At 42.7% G+C, this 25,290-nt stretch overlaps 1 protein-coding gene across 12 annotated transcripts in view; it reads left to right on the top strand.

Moving 5' to 3' along the window:
- Positions 1-1,882: 1,882 nt before the first annotated feature.
- LOC117661414 (transducin-like enhancer protein 4) overlaps positions 1,883-25,290 on the top strand; it is a 163,685-nt gene continuing 140,277 nt past the window's right edge. For 4 of the 12 annotated variants that reach the window (XM_087886106.1, XM_087886104.1, XM_087886100.1 and 1 more), the window contains exons 1-5: positions 1,883-2,337; positions 2,876-3,449; positions 4,478-4,575; positions 6,102-6,165; positions 7,696-7,740. In XM_087886106.1, the coding sequence (XP_087742232.1) occupies positions 3,405-3,449; positions 4,478-4,575; positions 6,102-6,165; positions 7,696-7,740 (252 nt within the window). In that variant the 5' untranslated portion in view covers positions 1,883-2,337; positions 2,876-3,404. Of the gene's footprint in view, positions 3,450-4,477; positions 4,576-6,101; positions 6,166-7,695; positions 7,741-25,290 lie in introns of all 12 variants that reach the window. The other 8 variants (XM_087886105.1, XM_087886103.1, XM_087886098.1 and 5 more) reach the window with 2 other exon arrangements.

Raw genomic sequence — 25,290 nt, 5'->3', positions numbered from 1 at the left:
ACAAAGTGTTCTGGCTTACATTTATTAAATTTCTGGGTGGATGACTTTGATTTCTGTCTTTGCACAGCCTTTAGTGACACAATATGGGAAATTTTCATGTTTAACCTCAAGCTTCCGCATCCACCACTCCCCCCCCCCCAATATTTAAAGGGTAGAAGGGTTTGGTAATTCTCTTGTCACATCGGTGCTCAACCACACCATGCTTACATGCCACATAATTCGGGCAACACAAGTACAGCGATGGTTCGACCCAACACAAAATAAACCTCTCAGTGCACAAGTGATTTTCTTCCTCAGATCCACGAATTTCAGGCTTTGAAAGAGGGGCTTCTGCCTGTTCTACAACTCAAAAGATAGGAAGAAAAAGGGAGAGCGTGCCAGCAAGAAAGAAAAAAAAATAAATAAGCAAAACACCCCGCTTCCAAGGATGCTCAAACCGGATTCACATCCACGTTTGTTTGCGTCCTAGCAAGCCTTAGTTAGCTGTCAAGGTCCCTTTATAACGCTGCAATGATTCCAAACGCGTGTTTTTTTCCCCCTCCCCCCGCGCAAGGCAGCTTCCTTTCCATCTGGTTGATGTATATACGAAGCAAAAGTGCCAGCTTTCCCGCGGGGGAGAGGGGGTGGGGGCGGCGGCGGCTATTGGCAGAAACCCGGGAGGCTTAATAACCGAAGAGCCTCGGTCTTTATCCGTCTCTTTCACTTCCCCTTTGACAAGCCGAGGGACGCCGCCAAAGGCATCTCGGACTCAACTCGGCCCGTTTGGACATCTCCGAGTAAAGAAGCAGCCCCACAGCTTCTCCACGTTGGCGGGCGAAAGGAAAGCAAAGGCTTCCCGATCCGGATCCATCCCTCCCCATCCCGGAGAGAAGCCCAGCCGTTTCCCCCACCCCCGTTTTGTGCAGTAGCGTCTCTTTCTTTCTTTCTCTCTCTCTCCATCCCCACATGTTAGCTTGCCGCCCCGATGGACGGAGGTCATCGGCGCTGAGTATAAATTAGCCCCGGATAAATTCTTCAATTCGCCCGGCTTTCCTTTCCTTTCCTTTTTTTTTTTCTTTCTTTCTTTTTCTTCCCCCTCCTTCGGCCGGCTCTCCCTTTCAGTGCCAGGCGTCTTTGTACCCAATTAACAAGCAGCTCTTTTATAACCTCGGGAAAGCCTGCCTTTCTCCCTAAATGGGAGAAAATGAAAAGATCCCAATCTCTCCCTCCGAGCCTAAGCCCCCCCCCCACTCTCTCTCCCTTCTCCCCCCCCACTCCTCCTCCCGCTCTCCCCGAGAGTCTAACCCCCCCCTTCCCCCCCCCCCACCCCCTCTGGCTCTCACTCGGCGGAGCGCTTCAGTCCCGTTCACATGAAAATTATGCCAGCTCCAGTGGCGCGTAAAATTGATGTGAACTGAAAGAAGAAGCGGGATCGGCGCGATCTCCCCCCCCCCCTTTTCTCTCTCTCTCTCTCTCTTTCTCGTCTCAACGGGGGGTTCGGCACGTTGCACAAGGCCGAGCTTGTCTCTTTAAGGAGACATTGGCCCCTAATTAGTCCGCATTCCTCCCGGTGTGGGTGATACAGCGGCGGTGAGTGGCACTGGCTGGGGGTGGGACGCAGCAAGGTTCAATGGAGGCCTTCTCCTCCTCTCCTCCTCCAGCCGCACACCTCCCTCATCGCGCCACCACCCAGCAGACAAGCGGCAGCGGCGGCGGCGGCGGCAGCAGCAGCAGCAGCAGCCGCCCCACGTTACTTTGATTGACAGCTGAACAAATGTTTCCCCTGTTCGAACGCCGGCGCAATCGAACGTCAGCAATCTCAAAGCTCCACCTCGGGCAGAGGGAAGAAGGGAGGGTTGGGGGAGGTCCCTTTCAAACGGATCCTTCGGATTGGCCACCGCTCAGGACGCGTCACTTCCCCACGTGGGGGAGGTCGGCGAGACTCGTCTCTCCTCCTCCCTCTCCCCCCTCCCTCGCTTCCCCCCGCGCCGCCGAGCCGTAAGCCCATTTGTCAGAGGCGAAATGATGGGCATTAATACAGAACGGCGATTAATGAGTGGCCGCCGCTGATTGGTCGTTGTTGACGCCCTCGGTGGGAGGAGCGGTTGGGGGGAACTAGACAGGAGGCTAAAAAGGTTTCGTGCTGCCTGACGGGAACGGTAGTTTCTTATTGGCGTATGTCGTCGGTGTCAGCTCGAACGAATGCTCGGATGAAGGACTACGCGTCCCAGGATGCTTTGCGGCAGCCTCGTCTTCCGATTGTTGTGAATATGTATCAGAATGTTAATGATTCGCTGCTGCTAAATTTGGTCAAAGGAGTCACCTCGCCAGAGCGTGTTGTTAGAGCTGGTCAGAGCGGTGGGTTTGGGCTGCTGTTGCGGTTTCGTGTTATATTGTTTTGCGTTGCGATTTGCCAGAGTTGGAAAGGAAAAGGAGAGGATTTTTTTTTTTTAAAAAAAAGGAAAATAAAAACTCCTTTGATCAAGACCGTGTTTCTTCATTTTTAATTTTTTTTTTTTTTTTTTACAAAAGGGGAGGGAGAACCAGAACCATTTAAAGGGGAAGGAAGAAGGAAAAAAAAAAAAACCCACAACAAAAGGTTATTGCACTTAGCTATTTGAGGACGCGCATAATTGCTAGGGAGAAAGACGAGAATAACAAGCGATTCTTTTCATTTCGGGAGTTCTGAAAGCGGAGGTTGGTTTTTTTTTTTCTTCTTCTTCTTCTTTTCCTCTCCTCCCTTATCGCGCTCCTCTCCTTCGTCGCGAAGGGCCAAGCAACTAAGATCGATAAAAGTTTTCAAACGGAAGAGGCGGCTGCGAGAGGGATCTCGGCGAGAGAATCCGATCTGGTATGAACGGAGTTGTCCTTTGCTTTTCCTTTGCTTGCCGTTTAGGGGGACGGAGAGAGGGGCAGCCGCAGTGAAAGCAGAGCCGACTCGGGGAATCGAGAAGCGAGCCGAGGGAGCTGGCGCCGCCGGGAGCCGCGAGCGAGAAGCCTTCCCAACGCCGAGACCTCACCGGGGAACCGGTCCACGCGCGGGGCGAGAGGCAGACGGACCTTCGGAGCGCCGAGGCCCTGGGCGTGGGAGCGCAGCAACCGGGGGAATCGACCGGGGCCTCGCCGGCGATCATGCACGCCGGGCAGTGACAGCCTCTGTGGAATGTTGCTCGGCTTCCCTTTCGCCGGGGAGAGAACCGTCGCCGCCGCCGCCGCCTCCTCCTCCACCTCCTCCTCCTCTTGTGTCTTCTTCTTCACTCGTGTCCGCGGGGTGGAAGAAGAGCCCGGGCAGAGCCGGAGGCGCTCTTCCAAGCGCCAGCGTCGGGCAGCTCCGTCCCTTTCCTCCGTCTCCTTTGCATTGTTGCCGTTCAAATCAATGAACCGAGTTTTCCGGCTGGCCCAGAGCACCCACTAAATCGGTTTGGATGATTCGCGATCTGAGCAAGATGTACCCTCAAAGCAGACACCCGGTGAGTAGCGGAGAGGCAGGGCGAAAGGGAGGGTGGAAGGAGGGGAGGGGGGAGATGGCGATTTTGGTGGCGCCCGTGGGGGGAGACGACACCCACCCAACCCCCCCCCCACCCGCGAAAGTCTTGTTTACGAAATGGGGGGAGCGGAACCGGGAGCTGGCGGCGGTGGCGACGGCGGCGGGGGACCGGCGAGAGAAAACAGATTAGGGACGATCCGCAAGAATAAAGAACAAATCTCTTTCCTCCACCCGCCATCCCCCCCTCCGCCTCCCCGTTTGCCTCCCGCTTTGAGACCGCAAACGAGAGGAAAGAGGGAGGGGGGGGGTGGTGGAAGCGACGGGGAGGGAGAGTTGGGTGAAACAATTGAGTTGTAGCCATTTTCTTATTGTTGTCTTTTGGCTTTCCGGGCTTCGCGATGTCAGGGAATATGTTTACACTACTTCCGTCTTGCTAGCCTTTGAAAGCTTCAAAGGCGATCTTGGAGTTGGGAGCGCGGAGCTTGCTTAAGCTGAATTCGGTTTCTGTTTCTCTCTGGGTGCGCTGTCCATTTTTGCCTTGTGATTTCACCCCCCTCCCCTCCCCACCCTCTTTGCTTACTCCTCCTCCTCCTCCCCTCCTTTTATCCTGATTAATAACAACCCCCCCTCCCCCCCGGGGGCAACTGTTGTCTACTTTCACCTTGCTCAGCTTTGTGATTGTGGGTGCTTTTGTTGGCACGGAAAGATGAGCAATCAAAGGCAAGACGCTCCCTCAATTAGAGAGGCTTACTTGAGGTGTGGACCAGACTTAGACTTTGTGCTTGTGTAGGGCAAGGAGAGCTCTTGTGATGAGGAAAGAAAAAAAAAAAACAACAACCCCGTGTTTGTATGTGTGCGCACACACCTTCCCCAAAGTGAGTTTTAATCGCTCTTTCCATCGGTGGTGGTGAGGTGACTTCACTGGGTGTGTTGATATGTGTTATGTGCACCAGCAGGCTGGCTTAACACAGGAGTAATTAAAATATTTTATATTCTGATGACCGCTTCTAGGCACCGCATCAGCCTGCTCAACCCTTCAAATTCACCATTTCTGAATCCTGTGATCGGATTAAGGAGGAGTTTCAGTTTTTACAGGCTCAGTACCACAGGTAAATTAATTGTGTTTACTTTCTCTGATCCTGCAACTTGTTTCTAGTTTGGCTTTTCTTGCCTCCTGTTTGCCCTAAAATTCATGGACATGTATGGGGAGTGACCCCCTTCTTTACACAAATTATACACCTATCAATATGGAGAAGAAGGTATCTTTCTCAGTCTAAACACTTCCAGATTGTAGCCTTGAAGGCTGTTCTTTTCAATCTTGCTTGGGATGCATCTCCATCTCTCTCTCCTTTTAAAATTGTGCTTTTCAAAAGGTAACAGCCCCACCAGAAGAAAAGACCCTCCCCTACTTTCTGAGGTCTCAGCTTTTATCAACCTGTTTTATCTTGTTGTCAAAGACTGACTTAAACTGCGACCTCTCTTAGCAGAACAAGGTTCCCAAATATTACAAGTGTGCTTTTAAACATTGTCCCGAATATATTTGAAAACCCTTTATCCAGAGCACTTACATTTCTCCCTGAATTCACCCAAACAGAAGATTTTTTTTTTTTTTGCCCCCGAAGCTTAGCCTTGGCAGATCTGTTACCAACCTATAAATAAAAGAGCTCTTATGAGTTCAACAAAGCACGATCAGAGAAGCTGTTTCAGAAATGGGAGCTTTGGAAAGGAGGAGGCTAACATTTCCCACCACCTGCTCCTCAAGTTGGGATTGCAAAGGGGGAAAGAAAGAAAGAAAAAAAAGGGGGGGTGCTTTTTGCTTTTCCCTCTCTTTTCTCCTGGGTGCATTTTGGTTTAAATATTGTTTGGGTGGTGCATTTGTTATTGCTCATTTTCTTCATTGGTGGTGTGACAGCGGACGATATCAAGTGCTGATTAATTAGACCTGGAGCTGGAGTGTTTGCTCATTATCCTTGGGGGGGTGGGGGAGACTTTATACTTTTTTTTGTTTTTGGACAAGAAAGGTTCCCCCCCCCCTTGTGGTTTGGTTTATTATTATTATTTTTCTTAAGTGGGAAGAGTGCAAGAAAGGGTTTATTGCTCACAAGATGTCGCTTGTGGATGCTGTTGTGCTGCTTTCTTTGAAAACTGAAAACCTTTCAACTCTTTTTGTCTCCGAGTGGTTTACTCTGAGTTACATTGTCTGTTTGAGGGCAAGCAAGATCACACGGAAAAACCAGTTTAGTGGTCTTTTTGAAAGAGATTTTTACAGTAGCATACAATGTTATGCTTTGGACATAATCAGCTTTCTCAGTTTTGGTGTTTCAATATTTTTTCCCCTCTCTTTTTTTTTCCCCAGGAAGATTATTTGTTTTGCTTTTTTTCCACTCTCCTCCAAAATACCTTGTCCATTTGCTTCAAAAAGTTTCCTTATATCTTGTCTGAGAAAAAACCAGTGTAATTGTCAACAAAGGACACTAAAGGGATGTTCAAAGTTTTTTTTTTATAAAATTCATCAACGTTACATAAGTGACTTGCAGGGAATGCTTACGTATATATTAAGATATTTTAAAAAGTGATTATGTTTTATATTCAGAGATGGTTGTCTTTTGTCTCCCTTTCCTCCCCCTCCCAACAGTTTAAAGCTAGAATGTGAAAAACTGGCCAGTGAAAAGACGGAGATGCAGCGACATTATGTCATGGTAAGCAGCATAACCAGTTCAGAGTGTCTGTTTTATTAGTTTGGTCTTTGAACAGATCCAAACGTTCCAGTTGCTGCAGGCAGCTAGCTAGTGTGCCATAGGGATGCTATTAAGAATGAAGGTGCCAGGATAAAAGGCTGGGTTTGAAACCCTTTTTTGAATGCTTAATGTTGATAGCCCAGGTGTGAAGTTTACCTTTTATGGTTGCTCAGAGTCCTCTTGGACCTTTTTATGATCAAGCTTCTCTTGAAAGTGATAGATGCCCTCCATGGGTCCTGCAAGGCTGAGAGCCCTTTAAGATTGCACTCTGTATTTTAAGTATACAGAATCCTTGCACCCCTTCATCTATTGACTGATCCGGGTAATGTCTGCATTTTCATACAGCTTCAAAGGGAAAGCTGACAGGTTTATGCTATTCCCTTCCCTTGAGATGTGGAATAGTCCTGTATCTGTGTGTCAAAGGAAGAAATGTACATTAATAGACGTGAGGGAACAGTTTGCTCACATCTTAATCAGGTTTTCATTCTTAAACCTGTTGCTTATGAGCAGGCTTCATGTTTAATTGGGGATGTCAGCTATCAGAAGGTTGGAAAATATTTCGGTACTGTTTTTATTTGCCGGCTTGTCCAAATTCCCTTTATCGGTAATTGGCAAATGATGGTATCTCCATACCTAATTTTTCTGATAGATCCTGGTAACACCCAAAGAGCTGTTTTTTTATCTGTTCCTCTGTAGTTAAGATGGGAAAATAATTGCTTTTTTATGTGATGGAGTGACTCCGTTTTAAGGAGGACAGTAACCTTGAGAGATATGCTGCCTTCTAGCCAAAGCAAAGCTATCCATCAAAGCTTATATTCTGGCTTTCTCTTATCTAATGTGATTGGTACATATGGTGCTATCTGGCAAAATTGAGCAACCATTTGGTGCAAGAAAATACAATGATGTAACTCGGTAGCTTTGCCTGTGTGTTGGTTTCAGAACACACACACACACACACACACACACACACACATATATATATATATATATATATATATGTGTGTGTGTGTGTTATATATATATGTGTGTGTGTGTGTTTTATATATATATATGTGTGTGTGTGTGTTATATATATATATATATATATATATATATATATATATATATATATATATATATATATATAATATAGATGCAGCTATTCTATTTTTAAATATAAAATATAGGATAAATTTCTGTTATTGCCTAACAACAGAATTTTAATGTCTGCTTTTTAGCATTTCCAACATTTTAGCATTTTTATACTGAAAATGTATATATGTGCATATCTAATATTTAATAATTGGATTTGCCCTCCTGCCCGTATTTAAGTGAATACTTTCCTTTTTTGGAAATTTGATCAGTGTAGAATTAAAATAGACAATTAGATGTGCTATAATAGGAAAGACGGAACATTTAACTTTTACATAGCACAATTCTTCAAAAGTCTACATGTGGGTATTGTGTCCTTGCCAATTCTAAAATAAATCAATGTTATTTTTTTCCCCTTAGTATTACGAAATGTCGTATGGGTTGAATATAGAGATGCATAAACAGGTAGGCAAACTAGATTTTGACTCTTGTCTTGTGGTTAAAAAACTGTTTGTTGTATTTTACTCAATTCTGCAAAATGTGATTGTTTCAGCAGACTGAGGGAGCCAGTCTTAATTATTTTATGAGACAAACCCTTCTAGCTATGCCTAAGAGAAACTGTTGTGTTATATTAACAGCTCTCTAAATACTGTCTTCTTTCAAGTATTTGTTGTTTGCAAAATCAGGATTGTAGGTTAAAGTTGATTATTGTCAATTGTTGCTTTTTGATGCATATACCAACTCCCACCCTAAAGTAAATCTAGCGTGAATGAGTAGTTGTCTTTATTTTAAGTGAAACAATATGTAAGTAGATAAACTGATCGGGATACGTAGATTAAAAATGTTGCCAAAAATGAATTGTTGCTTCTTCCTTCCTTCCTTCCATTCATTAATTTATTTACTCAATCGTGCATGCATCTGTCTCTTTTAGAACCAGATATAGTTCATGTAAATGATTCCATGCTGAAGTTTAGTCCTGGATTGCAGTCTAGCAGTTTGGCTAAGTTTAATAAGTTGTTAACTGATTAAGGAGCATAGCCTCATTGATAACAAATGGAAAAATTTCCTGACATAGACCCAAATATTTTGATTAGCTTTACAATGAGAAATTATTCAGTTTCTTTATTACCATGATTTTATTTTAAAAGCATTCCTAAATAAAGTTACTTTTTAAAATCCTCCTAAAACAAAGAAGTGTGGCAAGGGAAACATCTGACTTATTTGATCAGTAGCGAATTCTAAACTTGAGAACATTTAACTTGAAATTCTACTTGTGAGTTCATCCTAGAATTGCACAATTTATGAGGATAGTGTAATTAGAAACTTGTTACACTGGCCAAAAAGTGATTTCATAATGTGTTGTATTTCAAATCACTGTCTTGCGATATAATGAACTGTGTACTATCAATATTTAATTGTCTCTAGTTCAGTGTTGGAAATATGCACAGCTTTTGAAATTAATACTTAAGTCAACAAATGGGTACTGTAAGTGACATCAGGTGCATGACCTTTTATGAATGTTGTCTTTAACAAAGGGAAACTTTTTGCTGAAATTAATTCAAAGTTCAGCCTTTTATCTTTTTAATGCGCTCGAATAAATGACTATAACTTGTATAAATAGGATGATTGCCAAAACCCATATGTATCATCCATGTATAGAGTTTTCCACAGGTTTTCCAAATCAGCCACCAGCCAGTTGTCCCACGTTATATTTACACTGAGTAGTTAAATACATGTACTGAAACTTTCTTTAAAATATCTGTTAGAAATAAAAGGTTTGGATGCAAAATCACTGAGGATTCTTGAAGCAGGGTGGGAAAAAAATGGCACTTTTTAACTTATATTTCCAAAATCTTACTTTGTAAACAACCTGTATTACGGGGTTGAGAAACTTCTCCATTTTATACCTACGGTGGTTTTGATGGAGTGGGTTAAATGAGGCTACCATTTCCTCTACTTACTCTCCTTTCTATAAGATTAGTGATATAAATGCTGCATCTTCACAAAACACAAAGTCTTAATACTTTTCCATCACATGCTGTAGATGAAATGCTTCATGGAAGGATAATTTTTTTTAAAAAAAAATCTTTGTCCACCTGTCCCTGCTGTACAAGAAGAGGGTTTGGTGATATGGATTCAAATATGTTTCCCCATCCAAGCTTCGGCTGTGGCTGTAACATTCTTTTCCGACCTTTTTCATCTGATATTACAGAAATACTGAAGGCCGCCCTTTCAAAACCTTCAAGCCTCCACCTTAAATCCCTCCATCTTGTTCTTCCTCTCCTGATCTCCCCCCTCCCCTCCTACAACCCAGTTCAGACTGACTGATCTGCTTTGGGGATTATTTGTGGGTTTTGTTTTTCAATTCAATCACATAAAAAAAAAAAAAATCCTGAGGGCAGTTTATCACATTATGGAATCCTTGCAGCTCAGCAAACCACCAACTTATTATATTTTCTTTCTCCGTGCCCCTCCTCCATCTCCCCACGCCCCAACACAAAGCCGAAAGACCTATCCATCTTTATTTGTTTTCCTAGGCAGATAGCCTTGGTTTCTTTTAGCTTCTTTTCCAGATGTAGTGGCTGGATGCCCTTGTAATGGAAAGCAGGCAATAATGCGGCTGAGTTGCCCTGCGGCATAATTGGGTCTAGTTCTCTAGATAAGGTTAGGCTTATTCGCTTATTGGATTTGCGTCTCAAAAGTGGGGCTCCCTGGAGTCCCTGAAAGTACCCTAGTAATTGGTGACCCTGATATTTGAAACCTTTGTGTATTTTTTTTTTTTTTCTGTTGAGGCATCTGTTCTTCTTGGCTGCTCCCGGCCACAGAGTATTTATTTTTAGAGAAATTTTTCATTGGAACCGAAAATGATTGCTGTGCTGGTGTCAAACCTCTGTGATTTACCAGATTGATCAAAGGATAAATGCATAGAGCATTCTCCCTCCCTCTCTCTCTCTCTCCCCCTCCCTCCCTCTCCCTCTCCCTCTCTCTCTCCACATGCACTTCAGGGTGGGGTGAAAAGGATGTGGTGTGGTTGCTTGCCTTCCCCATCTCTTTTGCTAGGCTGATCATCAGTCATCCCGTGTTGGTTTTGATAGAAGACTATTAAAGTGAAACCTATGGGGAATTTGTCATTCTGAAAGGAAAGCTAATGTAATTAGTACCAATTAAAGTACATTTAGTAAATTGGATTTAATCTTAATTAAGCCTGCATAATGTTGCCAATTTTTAACAATTATGTTTGAGAACATAATTAATTTAGATTTTGGTAACTGGGTAAATAGCATTAGACTGATAAAATGAATTCTCTGAATTATTTTGGTCTTTTTTTTAAAAAAAATAATAATAATAGAAACTAACAACCTGGTGTGTGGTATAAAAACTTAAGTGTTTAATTTGTGTTTAATTTTTCTTTTCGGCAAAGTCTGCTGACACCAGTAAGTTGCCCTAGAGGCATTTAAGGGTCTCAGATTGGGGCACAGGGGAGGGGGAAATTGCATGTTTTTGCTCCAGAATTGGGCAGAGAATGCCACTGTTTCTCCTTCTGACTGGATACTGTTAAAGCTATGAATATATTTATCTCTGTTGACAGTACCTTGAAAATTCTCTAGATCTCTCCCCTCCCCAATATTTTATGGCTTATGAATGTAAAAAGCAATATGTGAATGTGGTTTGCCAGGATAGAAAGGTATGAAAAAATAAATGGTTTGGGATATGCTATAGATTTTTGCTACAATTCCCTCCCTTTTTCTTCTCACATGTCTGAATTCCTTTGGCTCATCTTCCCCCCCCTCCCCATTTTCTGAGCTTTGCATAATGGTGCTTATTCCAAAAGGGAATACTGTGTGATGGGCATACATATACGGGTACGTGTGCCATATATTATAGCTTTAAAAAAAAAATCAGGATTTTGTTGCATAAATTTGAATGTTATTTTTGTTATGCTAAGTAGATTGTCATACTGCATAAAAATATTCTAAATCAGAGTTTGTGGGTTATTCCCTTATAATGAGAATCAGCACTTGGCTACAGATAAGACACTTGCAAATAGGACTGGTGGGAAGTCAGTTAAATTAATTAGACTTGAAGGAAATCTCAAACAAATCTCTCTCTCTTTATTTTGTCTTTGAAGAAATCAGAACTTGAAGCTGGGCATATTTTGAAAAACCATTTCGAAGGAAATTTCATTCAATCCATTCTTTGCTCCTTTCCCCCTTTTTGCACCAATCCAAGTAAATTTTCTTCCAGGTCTTAGGCAACAATCTTTGGAGTGCTACTAAAATATTAATTAGGCTGAAATGAAAGGGCTCTGGCCGGCTGATAGGATATCATAATCGTAGCTGCCGCATTTGATGGTAAATGATGATAAATGGCATTAGGAACCTTTTAGCAAACTGTAATAACTACACAGAGGGAAGTGGTATGGATTTGCATTATATCTGATACCCTCTGGTACCAAGTGGATTGCCAATACTGCTTGTTTAGCATTTTCTAAGGGCAATAGGATATTGATTTCTGACTTACAAGGAACAGCTCTATTTTCACCATTGAAAAGTATTGCGGGTTGTTAAGACGAAATAGACTTGAAGAGGCCTGACTGCTGCCCATCATGGAGCGAATAAAGCAAAACTGCCAAAGCATGGCGGTGCAGTGAGATGGGGCCCTCAGCAATTTGTTGCTATTAATTTACCATGCTCGACAGCAAATCAATCGGCATCTACTTCATCTGCTGGAGAAAATGCTGTCCAGGGCAGATAAAAGGCCCCGGCGTAGTACAGGGAATAGGCAGGATTGGTCAAGCGGAGGCGGCAGTTAATGTGTAAATAAGTGAAATCAAGGCTGCTGTTGCTGCAGAGGAAGCTGTTTTTAATTAGGTTGGGGGCTTTTATATGGAGCTATTTAAGAAAAGAGCGGAGTAGAGCAGTGGAGGGTTGAGGTTGCGGGGGGGGGGGAGGGAAGGGGAGAGAGGAGATTTATTGCTGACGGCGGTTAATATATGGTTTGTATGACAACCTAGCCTTGAGTCCACTTACTGCTTGGGCTTGGGTGAATTATTGCATCCAAGACTTAGATGGGAATCCATTTATTTAATTTAGAACCAACCAACCACTCTTGTTCAGCCCTGAAGCTATAGGAGGCTGGTTATTGAGAGCAGCTGGTATACAGGTCCTTGACTTACAGCCATTTGCTTAGTGACTGTCTGAAATTACAACAGCACTGAAAAAAAAAAGACTTATGACCAGTTTTCACATGACTGTTGCCTCCCCACAATCAGGTGATCAAAATTCAGGCGCTTGGCGACTGGCATGTATTTATGATGGTTGCACTGGCCTGGGGTCATGTGATCATTTGCAACCGGATCTCCGAACTGCTTAGAAAGTTAACAACTGGTTCTCCTGAATAGGTGCGAACTGGCTGAATCCCACCACTGGGTGTAACTCATGGGTTTAGAGGAGTGTTTCTCAACTTCTTCAGCAACTTTAAGATGTGTGGACTTCAACTCCCAGCATGCTGGCTGTGGAATTCTGGGAACTGAAGTCCATGCCTCTTAAAGTTACTGAGGTTGAGAAATACTGCTGTAGAGAGCAGACACTCTTTTGTACGCATTAGTGTGTTCTTGCTTTCGAGAAGCTATTGTGTCAGAAAGTTTCTGTTCCTGTATCTATTCTCATAAACATCTCAGTGATCGCTGGAGATTAAAACAAGATCACTTTGTAATGTTCTGTTTATTTGACCGGCTATTTAGCCAGAAGTTTTGGATTGTAAATTGGACTGTATGTGTGAGTAGAATTACAAAATGTACATGTGCGAAATTGATTTCTGATTGGAGATGTATTGCTTTCTACTTGAGAAGAAGCTGGAAAACCAGCTAAAATTACATTGTTAAATTTTGCTCTTCATTTTTAAACCTTAAGGAAGATTTGTTTAAAATATGAACAATCAGAGACCCGTACTGTAGGACTGGAAAGCGAAACTAAAGTAGATTAGAAATGCAAAGGTAAACACCAATAACAAAGCTTACTTATCAAATTTCAAAATATAAAGCAAGAGCCGATGAGCAAAAATTACAGTCAGCATTTCTTCATTTAAGAAGATCTATTCACCACCTTAAAATTGGTGCTGTCAAACTGTATCTGACTTTGGATTCATGCAGGTCTCCTATTGATTCAGCTTTTTTTTTTTTTAAATGGAAATATTAATGACAGGATCAGTGGAGAAATGGCATAGGCAAACTTGCAGAAACCAACATATGAGAGGAAGAAAATATTATTGGAGATTAGATCACCCAGTCACTTCCAATCAAAGGTGTAGAATTTTAGATTAGATTTTTAAAGCTAATCAATAATTTTTAGGTATGCCTTCAGCATCCAAACAGTGTAAAAACCAACCCAATGGTGTAATAATTTAGGAGAATAATATTTCAACAATAGAGTTAAAGAGTTACTGCATACACATTCTAAAATATAAATTATTCAAATTCTTTTTTTTTTTTAATGGGGAAGGAGGCTTTTAATTTCACTGCTGCCTCTCTGTCTCTCCCTTTTTAGCATGAGCCTCATTTTCCTGCTTCTAGAGAGAAGAATCATTTGAATAATTACATTTTCTTTTAATTGGGAAGAATGTTTATATAAGGTTACATTGTCCCACAGGGATGCATAGTGAAGAAGGTATCTAGTTTGCATAATTGGGGATGGGCTGTACTGCATGCATACATGCTGTTTGATCATAGGCTCCATGATATTTTTTTTAAAATGCATACAAATGTTGGCACTACATTATCTGTTGAGCGCTCATGATTGCTTTGTTTCTCAAACCAGACACAACCTACGGTTGACATACCCAATGTCTTTAAATATCGGTGCTACAGTTCTACCGTGTTATGCATAAGCAGCAGTATGAAAGTATCTTATTATCTCATCATGACAACCAATTAAAATGGGGGAGGCAACATTGGACCAGTATTAATTCATCAATAGCAGTTGTTATTTGCCAATAGCAATTGTTACTTGTTATTACTACATGGGAGTAATTCCAAAGTGGCCTTTTCTATAGCAAACACTGCAAGTAGAAAAAGAAGATTATGCACAGAGAGTGTTGCAGTTTCAATATACTTTTGCCAAATGCGGTTGTTTTATTCAGCATGGGCTGCTCATAAGCATACAAGTTCCCCCTAAATTTTAGCTAAAAGTTCCATTTAACTCCCATCAAATAACTCGGGATGATTTGCGTTTGCATTTATGGAATGATTTAAGCATTCCATTTCCAGATGAAATAAATGCCATGGATGAATTTGTTTGTTAGAAACCGAGTACGATTTTATGGACCCTAAATGCACAGCTTGTTTCAGACAATCGTTTGGCTATACAACGTTCAGAGATAGTTTGGCTACTGGTTCTCCCAAACACGTGATCGATTGTGTTTGCAATTTCTTGCCTACTGCTAAGCAGAACGGGAATCAGTTGGACTGCTCCTACTTGAAAACATGCCTCAGCTTATGATGGCAAACCAATAATATTCTTAACTGAAGTGGGTAAACCCAAGACCTGTTCTGTCCCAGCTACGGACCCCAAAGAACGCAGCACACACAAAGTCCGTACAAACCTTAGTTTACTAATTAAAGACTACTAATGATCTATCTTAGTAGTTGTTCGAACACAAGTACAGTTTAAATCAGTCTTTTCTGAACAAGGGCTGTTAATTTAACTTCATTAACAGCCGACAAGAATCCAAAGAATAATAACTCAGTTCTGAGGTACAGTATTTCAGATAACTGTAATTTTACTGTGGTTGGCAGAACACCCAGAAGCAATTTGCAGGAAAACTGACAAGAAAGAAACAAGAGCCGAATCAAATATTTCTGGAATCAAGATGTGAAGGAATATGAACGAAGTTGTTTCCTACAAATTGCATCAGTTGTCGTCCTTCCTTAACTAGGCTAGGGGAGTGGCCAATTAACCCCAAGCCTTACTTGAGGAGACCTCCTCCTGAGGAGCCACTCCTGCCTTTTAACAGCTCTGTGCGCTCCTGCATCGAGAAGAGGCTCCTCCTCTTCTTCCTCTTCACTTATGGGAGCTTCTGGAGATTCTGAAGGCCCTGGCTGAATCCCCGCCTCTGGCACCACATCTTCTCCAGCCTCCTCATTGTCTGACTCGAGTGCCAGCTGCACAGGCTGCTGGCGCAGCACCACACCAGCCTCCTCGCTGTCGGAATCAGCTACTAACTGCACAGGCTGCTGACGGGCCACAACAAGACCAGTTGTCGGTATGTTATAGCCAGTGGCGGGTTTCAAATCTTTTTACTACCGATTCTGTGGGTGCGGCTTGGTGGGCGTGGCAGGGGAAGGATACTGTAAAATCTCCATTCCCTCCCCACTCCAGGGGAAGGTTACTGCAAAATCCCCATTTCCTCCCGATCAGCTGGGACTTGGGAGGCAGAGAATAGATGGGGGCGGGGCCAGTCAGAGGTGGTATTTACCGGTTCTCCGAAGTACTCAAAATTTCCGCTACTGGTTCTCCAGAACTGGTCACAACCTGCTGATACCTACCTCTGGTTATAGCGTAAATCAGCAGCCCCCAACCTTTTGGGCACCAGGGACCGGTTCCAAGGAGAGAGGACAGGAAGGGGCGTGGTTTTGTGTGCTTACCTCATCCCATGGGTGGGGCTTTGCTTGTTTGTGTGGCCTGGTTTCTGGCATGTCCACGGACGGGGTTGGGGACTCCTGGCATAGACCTACTTATTTATGTTGCAATCTCAGTGATACTAGAAGAAGGCTTCATGTGTCTGGAGTAACACTGATGATGGGCCTGTGCAACGGATAGTAAGCAAACTCCCCTCCCAACATATGTTGTATAATGATGTGCAACATTGGAATGGAATGTAAAATTCATGACTACAAAAGTAATGTTTGGAAAAGCCTGTTATTTTTGTTTGGTAGGTTTCATATATTGTGCTCCCTTAACCATGAAAAAGAAAATGTGTTCTCTGTGTGGTTCAGCTTAAAACAATTTACATAATAGATTTTGAACAGATATTTTATTATGCTGTCTCCTCCCACCTCTTCACATTTCCAAACCTGCGGGCTGGAACTCGCCAGCTTCAATGGAGTGAAACTGAAGCAGAATGACCAACTTTGGTAGTAGTTTATGGGTTGCAGTGTAGCTTTCTCTTCCTCTCACAACCTGTGAAAATTTTGTTAATGGGTAGATAAGATATTATTTACATTTTAATTCAATAGGATAATTTGTTGTCTTTAAAATATCTTTGTAACTGAAGAGGATATTTGTAGCTTAGAGGTTGAACTGTGCTCTCTGAGTTTGATGGTTTTCCTGCAGACATTTCATTACCAAACTAGGTGACATTATCAGTGCGGCAAGAGAGCAGTGCAGTAACATCATCAGTGCTGCAAAAAAAAAAAAAAAAAAATCCCACCAAGCTCAGAGAGCACCAAGGATCCCACAAGTATTTGTATCCCTGAGACAGAGACAGAGAAAGAGAAAGAGAGAGAGGGAGGGAGGGAGGGAAAGAAATTGAAAACATTTATCTTTGGGGCTTTTTATATAATGCTACGGATTAACTTGAGTAGATACCTTTCTAGTAACAGTGAAGACTTAGGCCTTTTCCTTACAGCCATGTCAATTCTTGAGATCAATCTGAGTTGCGCTGTCCCTGCAGGTTCTGTTTACATGCCTCATCACTGAAGCCAGATAGAGTTGCTGCTCTCATACAGTTCAACCTAGCGTAGTTTCAGGGCATCAGTTAGTAGTTTCCCTGGCATCTTTTGCCATAGGAAAGATCAGCTGAAATGATTTCATTGATGCTGCCATCTAAAGACCGTCTTGATTACTGCAGGTTGGAAATATAAAGTATATTTCCAATCTGCAGAATATAAATCCTTCCATTCTCCACCATTCATTCAGAATGGAAGAAACTTCTTGGATGAGAAGCGAACTGTCTTCAAGCAAAAACAAAGAAATTCCAGTTGCCTTTTGAAAAAGCACCTTTGAGTGCAGGGAATCAGAAAATTCTGATTCTAACCTGCAGATAACCTCTATATTTCTGTACCTGTGAACTTATTTCAGTGAATTACTGATCTTCTGGGAAACTGATAACCCTGCTAGTTCACTATACCTATGTCAATTCCTCCAAATCCCTAACTCCGTGATGGCGAACCTATGGCACGCATGCCATAGGGGGCACACGTACCCATATCGGTGGGCACATGAGCTCAGCTCCGGCGTGCATGCGCAACTGGCCAGCTGATTTTCAGGCCTTCTAGGCCCACCAGAAGTAGAGAAACAGGCTGTTTCCAGCCTCTGGAGGGTCTCCGTGGCGGTGGGGAAGGTCATTTTCACCTTCCCCAGACTCCTAGAAAGGCTCTGGAGGCTGGGGAGAGCAAAAAACGGGCCTACCGTGCCATCTTGTTCCAGGAGCGTGTGTGTGTGTGGGGGGTTCGGGTGCACATAGAATTATGGATGTGGGCATGTGCGCGTGTGACCCTCCCTCCTGGCACACCATGGCAAAAAGGTTAGCCATCACTGTCCTAACCCATATATGTACGTGTATGTAAATTGGTTCTGAGTTGGTCACTATTCCAAATGTATCATTCTTTTAGATCAGGGGTGTCAAACTGGCGGCCTGCGGGCCAGATGCGTTCCTGCAGACCATGGTCACCCCAGCTCCACGAAGGGAAAAACATTGCAAAAGTCACATGACAGCAACGTGACACCGCGAGTTTGACACCCGTGCTTTAGATGGGCTAGACCAGGGGTGGGCAAATGTGGCTCTTTTACAACCTGTGGACTTCAACTCCCAGAATTCCTGAGACAGCCAACCTGGCTCAGGAATTCTGGGAGTTGAAGTCCACAGGTTGTAAAAGAGCCACATTTGTCCATCCCTGGTCTAGACTACAGGTGGGCAAATATGGCAATTTTACCTGGCTCAGGAATTCTGGGAATTGAAGTTCATAGGTTGTAGATTTGCCGTAGTTGCCTGCACTTGGTTTAGATGGGGAAAATAGGGATGGAAGTAGAAGGCTAAAGGAGTTTCAAACTGTAATAACTAAGAATAATTCTAGGCCGCTTTAACAGTGGATGGGATGAGATGGAGGCAAAGTCATGAGGATGTGTGCAAATAGTTGTGGGCAAGCAGGATGTGAGGAAGCCAAACGGGTTGTGGGAACGCTGGAGGCAAGCCAGTTGACTCTCTCTCTCAAAAAAGGTAACTCAGTCCAGCTGCTGAGAGAGGTGGGAAAAAGCACTTCAAAGAGTCTCCAACTTAATTAACTCACTAAAGTATAACTGAGACTGGGAAGTTCCAATTATGGTTTTTAAGATTCTATATTTACTCCAGACTAGTATTAAAGAGGCCTGACAAAATCTGTGTTGTTCTTGATCCTTTGGCCTTGATGGCTAGGTGAGGTTTGATGGGATGAATTGTTAAACTACTAGTTATCTCCAAACTGGCTATGGGTGTTGCAGTGGGCTGTAAGGCCAATTGGGGAGGGAGGGTTGAGAGTTGCATTGGATATATGGGGGTGCAGGACCTACACTACCTCTGCTTTAATCTGGGCGAAATCATCAAACAGGGGCAAACCTAGAATTGGGCAGGAGGATGACTATAAAATGAGGAACAGCCCTCTAAGAACCTACTAGAGTCTCTCTGCACCATCAGGCATAACCCTTAATTCATTATCTCTATTTCACTTGCAATTTACTTTGCTTTTTCTATGTTTCTGCTCTAAAAACTACCAAGCTCAGTGCAACAAGACTAACATGTGTCCTCTACTAAAGCTTAATAAAAGTATTTTGCTACTTGGAGGCAGTGTCAGTAACACTCTTGTAGTAGAGAGATTGTGGAATAGAAAGCAGGAAAGAGGGCAAGAGATATATAGAAATCCCCCCTCTCTCTTTCTCTCTCTCTCTCTCTCTGTCTCTCTCCCTCCCTCTCTCTCTTACACACACACACGGGGGGGGGGGGATGAAAAGGAAGGGGAAGGAGTGGGGAGAGAGATAGTAACAGTAGTACATATTTGAGCAATTCACCAGTTTTAGACTGAAGCTCTGTACTGAAGATAGAAACGAAGTTGGAGAAAGCAATGTGAACCACAATTGCTACCTATTGAAGGAAGGAAAGATTCAGCCAAGGCTAGTGGGCCAGATTTAGGGTTTTTGTTTGTTTGTTTGTTTTGTGTGCGTGTGTGTGTGTCTCTCTCTCTCTCTGTGTGTACTGTTATACCGATAAAACGGGCTATAGAAGTTTGGCAATCCTGCCTGGAGGCTGCGAGGTTGTTCAGATTAATGAATTTACCTTCTGCAACACCTTGGGTGCTCTTTCCTTCACAGTGGGGTGGGTAGAAGTCCAGCATGTGTAGTTTTTCTTAGCCTTGCACAGTAGTGATTACTCCCGTGTCCTGGCGCAGAATATAAATATTGAATAAGTGGTGCACTTGCTGAGTTTCTCACAGCTATAAATGGTACTTCTTTTGGTCAGGAGTTCACTGCCTTGTAAGATTGAAATTAACACCGTTGATGTGTTATGCTTTTAATCATCAGGTTAGTTAATGATGTGATTTTTGGAATACAGCAGCTTAGTGAACCCTAGCTAAAAGTATGTAAAATCTCGTATTTCCCTTAAAACCATACTCTGTCCAAAATTTAAAAGCAAGTAAAACAAAACAAAAGATTCTCCGATCCAAGCAAACACCACAGCTTCATTCAGAAAATGTTTTCTTACTACATAGTCTGTTCCTCTAATATAGAATTCTAGCTGATTAATTTCTTCCAAAGTAGAAAATCCTACTTTTCTGACTCAGAAGAAATAGGAAATAATGGTTGACCGGAGACTTTTGCATGTTTTTCAGGCAAAGAGGCGAGGAGCTTAAATATGCAGGCAAAAGTCTCATTCGTAGTTATTAAACTGAAATATGCAATGCAGCTATAAGCTTTCGCCAGCAGTGAGAGAAAATATCTTATGTGGTCTTAAACTTGTTTTAATGTTGAATGGAAACGGGCTCCTCATTTTATCCAAATGCGCACAGTACATTAAAATGCACTGGGTACGCTGCTTGTAAACAAATCTTTCTTTTTGAATAGTGCTTTGGGGTTTCAGGTGAGATTTATCTGTGCCTATCCATTGATGGCATATCATTTATGAGGAAAATGGATTCCTCCTGCCACTTTGAGCTCTGCTCCAGAGGAGAGACTGCAGGCAGAAAAAAGGAACTCTCTTGTCTACCCAGGCTATGTTGGATGTCACCCTTTGTCATTTTAGGCTTTCTTGTTTTCCAGCTGACAACAGGAAAGAGATTTAGCATGCATAGTAGAATTCCAGCTCCTAGTTATTGTCCCCACTGAATGCATTAATCCTTTGAGGAACTCCTTCGGTAGACCAGCAAAACACCAGAGAATGCAGCAGTGAAGCTTGCTTGTTTTTATTGTGTTATGGTTCAAAAAACATAGAAATTGCAACTGGATTTAGTAAGTGTGGAGAAAAGCACTTGAGGGAATGGCTTGGCAAGAATAGAGGATGTGATCGGGAAGAATATTGAAGCTTTGATGGTTGTGAATGAAAAGATAAAAATAACCCATCATTGAAATAACAAGGATGGGGGAGTCTAGGCTGATGTGAAAAGTAGGAGTGCTAAGTGATACCACTCAAGCTTAAAACAAGATCTTTGAAACAAACATTGGCAGAGATCTTTGATAAATTAGAGTTTTTATTCAAGTAAATGAATATTATGACTCTCTTGAGTGAAAAGCACTGTTTGCTTTATCCCTACAATTAAAATAGCATGTGTGGAACTTGTCTGCCATAAGTGAGTCTCTGCAGCAGACTGTTCCCTTGCACGGAGCTACTTTAGATAACTTCATATTTGTATATATCTTTTATATCGAAATACTTAGACATAAATACTCTGATAACAGATAAAAGCTTTGTTAAATATTACAGTTTATGTATCACTTAGTTCTTGCACTGTGAAATTGTTGGAAGAGGCCATCTCTCCAATCAGATGAAAATACCTTCGACTGCAGACGAAACCCAGTTATATAGCTACACCAGGTTAAACTGAAGATCCTGTGGAACTTCTGAAGTCTGGGAAGATAAGAAGATATAGAAGATAAGAAGATATCAATTGGGAACATAAGCTCAAATTAAATTAGATTAAGACAGAACTCTTATTTACAAGGGAAAAAAAGATGACAGCCCAACTTCATTGGTCCCATTGGCCATTCTTGGCTTATGTTGCCCTCCCCCCATCCCAAAGTAGGTGTTTGGTGAATTGGTGGTCCTTCTGAACACTGGATCTCTGCTGAGGCAGCAGGTAGAAGCCATAGCTAGAATAGGTTTTAATTTAGCACATCAATTTGCACATTTTACCTTCATTATTTGCTGGCCAGAATATGTGAGGATTGGGATGAAGTATACATTTTATTAAAATAATGTCTTTTTGGTCCAGCTTCAAATGTTGCTCTCACAGACTGAACACTCATTGCAAGATTTTCTACATCACCCAATATGCAGATAGTTAGGGAACTGATTTGGAGAGCACTTGATGGGAGGTCTAGAATTAGAAAATGGATGTTCTTTAGACAAGGGGATCACCCAACCGGCAACCTTAATCTAAGTGAGTTGAACTGATGAACATGTTTTGAGTGGCATGATATGCTCTCAACTAATAAGTGAGAAAGGACAAAAGCTACATTATATTTAACGTAATTTAAACTTAGGTCTAATGGTAGTTAATTCATGTAACTATAATAACATCATTATTGCCCCAGAGTATGCTTTTTTTGCTCTGTAATATTAAAGGTTACAGTTCAGTGGCAACATTTGGAGGTCTCTGGAGGAACTGCATCCTAGCTTTTGACAGGGAAAAATGCCTTTAGAACATTGAAGAACTGTGACTACTTACTATGTAAACATAGGAGAAGATTGGGCAGAGCTGGGGGTGGAGTTAAGCATGTCATCAATTTGGAAACATTGTGTGCCACAAAGAGTTCAGGTCCAACCCCTCTTGAATTCCGTTGACCCTTACAGTATCTGGTGCCAACTTAGTATTGAACTTTAGTTGACTAGGTTCTTATATGTAAGCTTGAGCAATAAATCCTTTTTGAATTGCAACTTTTGATGTACAGTCTTGATCCTTGGTGCCTGACAGTAAGCGTTCTTGGGAATGCTGTATTCCTGCTTTCTCCAATTTGCTCTCTTCACAGATGTGTTAAATTTCAGTTCTCTTGGGCATTGACCATGTGTAGATGAGGATTATGGGAGTCAGAAGTGCAAGTACATCTGATAGGCTACTTGTTTGGGAAAGACAATTGTAGTCATTATTCACTGCTTTTATGCTTCGATGATATTCCTGATTAGAATAAAGAAAGGAGAAGAGAAAAAGGGTTGTAAACATAGGCAAAAGGAAAAGATAGAGTGGAAAAGAGTAAGAGTGATCAGATGGGAGAGCATTGGAAGAAGTGGGAGAGGGGAGACATTGTTTAAAGCAGGGGTGTCCAACCTTGGCAACTTTAAGACTGGTGGACTTCAACTCCTAGAATTCCCTAGCCAGCCATGTCCACCAGTCTTAAAGTTACCAATGTTGGATCCCCTTGCTCTAGAGTCCACAGTAGATTTCCAGATGTTTGCATCCCATATATCATAGACCTAACCATGTTGACTGGAAATTCTAGGAGTTATCATGGAATCAGTTGATCAAAAATGACTGAGCCAATGACATTGGACTTCTCCATATGCTTCTCAGGGAAGCAGTTAGATCAATAATCTCCAACTTTGGCAAATTTAAGACTTGTAGATTTCAACTTCCAGAATTCCCTAGCCAGAATTTTGCCAAGGTTGGACACCCGTAGTTTAGAGGCTATCCAAACTTTCCCTTGTTGTTTCATGAATAATATGAAATAAATTGCTAGAATCTCTTCTATTACTCTGCTGTAAACTTTGCTTCCCTTTGACTAATTCTATGTTAATGAGTATCTGAGAATAGGATGGACTTGTTCCTGCATGGATGCAGGAGAAATTCTGTTTCTTTCCTTTCCTCTCCTATTATGGGTTGTTTTGGAAAACTGGACAATGTAGTTATCCTGGCACAAAAGGTATTGCGCACATCAGGCACAAGTCAATCAAAGTCTACATTAAAGCCTTAGTCTGAGGAAACCTTGCAGAGAAAAGGAACAATGGGAAGAAATTACTTAATTAGTTTTCTCTACACGTCTCTGATTTCCCTGCAGTACCATTCACTCTGTATGACAGCCTTCCCATTTCACAGTACTTTCTTTGAAAGATGGCAATGTATTAGCATGTAAGACAACTAGATGGAAAGGGGAGAGAATCCACCACAGCAATAAACACTGTCTCCAGTTCTTGAAAGAGGGTAGGAGGTTAAAAGAAAGTGTGTGCCAGACACTTACAAAAAAGACAACTGTTCTTGAGAGAAGAAGCTGAGCTTCCTTCCTTCCTTCCTTCCTTCCTTCCTTCCTTCCTTCCTTCCTTCCTTCCTTCCTTCCTTCCTTTCTTCCTCCCTCCGTCCCTCCCTCCCTCCCAGTCTACAAGTGAAAGGATATATCTCTTTACATTATGTCTTTTAGGGTGATTTATTATGGTCAATTTCTAAAGTTGTAAACTTAATTGTATGCCTTTTAAATAACTGATTAATTATGTATATATCTAGAAACTGTTAAGAGCCAGTTTGATGTAACGCTTAAAGCATCCGGTTAGAAAATGGTCTTGTATTAGACAAGAAATCAGCAGGGTGACTCTGGGTCAGTCACTCTTTACCAGCCCTAAAAACCCAAAGCCATTCAGTCTTGCCAGTGTTTAGCTGAGGCCTGCTGTTCTTCATCCAATACCTGCAAGCATCAGGATAAGATGATCATGCCAGGGGTAGAGAGGTATAATTGAGTAACATCAATGAGCATATCAATGATACCTCACCCTATGATGATGGATGAGTTGATCGAGCGGTCTCAGGTAGATGTTAAAAAGGAGAAGAGAAAGCACTGAATCCTGTGGCACCCCACGTAGCAGGGCCTGAGGGTAGGACCTCTCCTCTCCTATCATCACTGACTGATTCAGCCCTGAAGGAAGGAAATGAACCAACACAATAATGTGCTGCCCAGCCTCGACTTCAGAGTTCATGCAGAAGGATACTATGGTCAGCGATATCAAAAGCCACTAAAAGGTCAAGTAGAGTAGCGGTCCTCAACCTTTGCGGCTGGGGGGAGGGGAACTGGGCAGCGTGAGCAGCGGGCTGGTGTGCATGCACAGCTTAACTCGCACGAGCAGCCTGCTGGTGCACATGTGTATGCACGCGCAGCTTGGCTGCAAGTGTGTGTGCCAGCCTGCTGCTACTGTGAGTTGAGTTGTGTGCATGCACCATCCCTTGGCCTAGTTTTGAATAGGTTATGGCCCAGTAGTTGGCTGCAGCCCAGGGCTTGGGAACCCCTGATGTAGAGCAAGGATGGATGCGGTAACCCCATCCTCCCATGCCAGAGGTCATCCGTAAGTGCAACCAATGCTCTTCTGTCCTGTCCGAATTCTGACTCAAAAGGATTTAGATAATCTGCTTCCTCCAAGGTCCTTTGAAGTTGTTCTACCATCTTCTCTACCATCTTGGAGATTAGATACTGGACAAAAATTGTTCATATAATTGGGTCCAGTGATGGCTTCTTGAGAAAGGGGAGAACTGCAGCCTTTTTGAGAAGCAAAGGAACAACGTGGTCACACGGAGAAGATGCTATAGATCAATGATGGCTAACCTTTTTGCCATCGCGTGCCAGGAGTGGGGGGAACATGGGGGGGTTACTCATGCACATGCCCACACCCATAATTCTATGCGCTCCACCCCCACGCATGCTTATGCGACCCCCACCCCCCACTCACAACATTCGATGGCCCGGTGGGCTCATTTTTCTCTCTGCCCAGGCTCCAGAGCCTTTCTAAGAGTTGGGGGAGGGAGAAAATGGCTTCACCCCCCCAGAGGCCCTCTGGAGGCCAGAAGCGGCTCATTTGCCA

The sequence above is a fragment of the Pantherophis guttatus genome, chromosome 2 (genome assembly GCF_059756535.1).
Source record: "Pantherophis guttatus breed Tessera chromosome 2, ASM5975653v1, whole genome shotgun sequence".
In the NCBI taxonomy this organism is placed as follows: Eukaryota; Metazoa; Chordata; class Lepidosauria; order Squamata; family Colubridae; genus Pantherophis; species Pantherophis guttatus.
The sequence above is the reverse complement of the archived record's forward strand: the minus strand, read 5'-3'. Positions and strand labels throughout refer to the sequence as shown.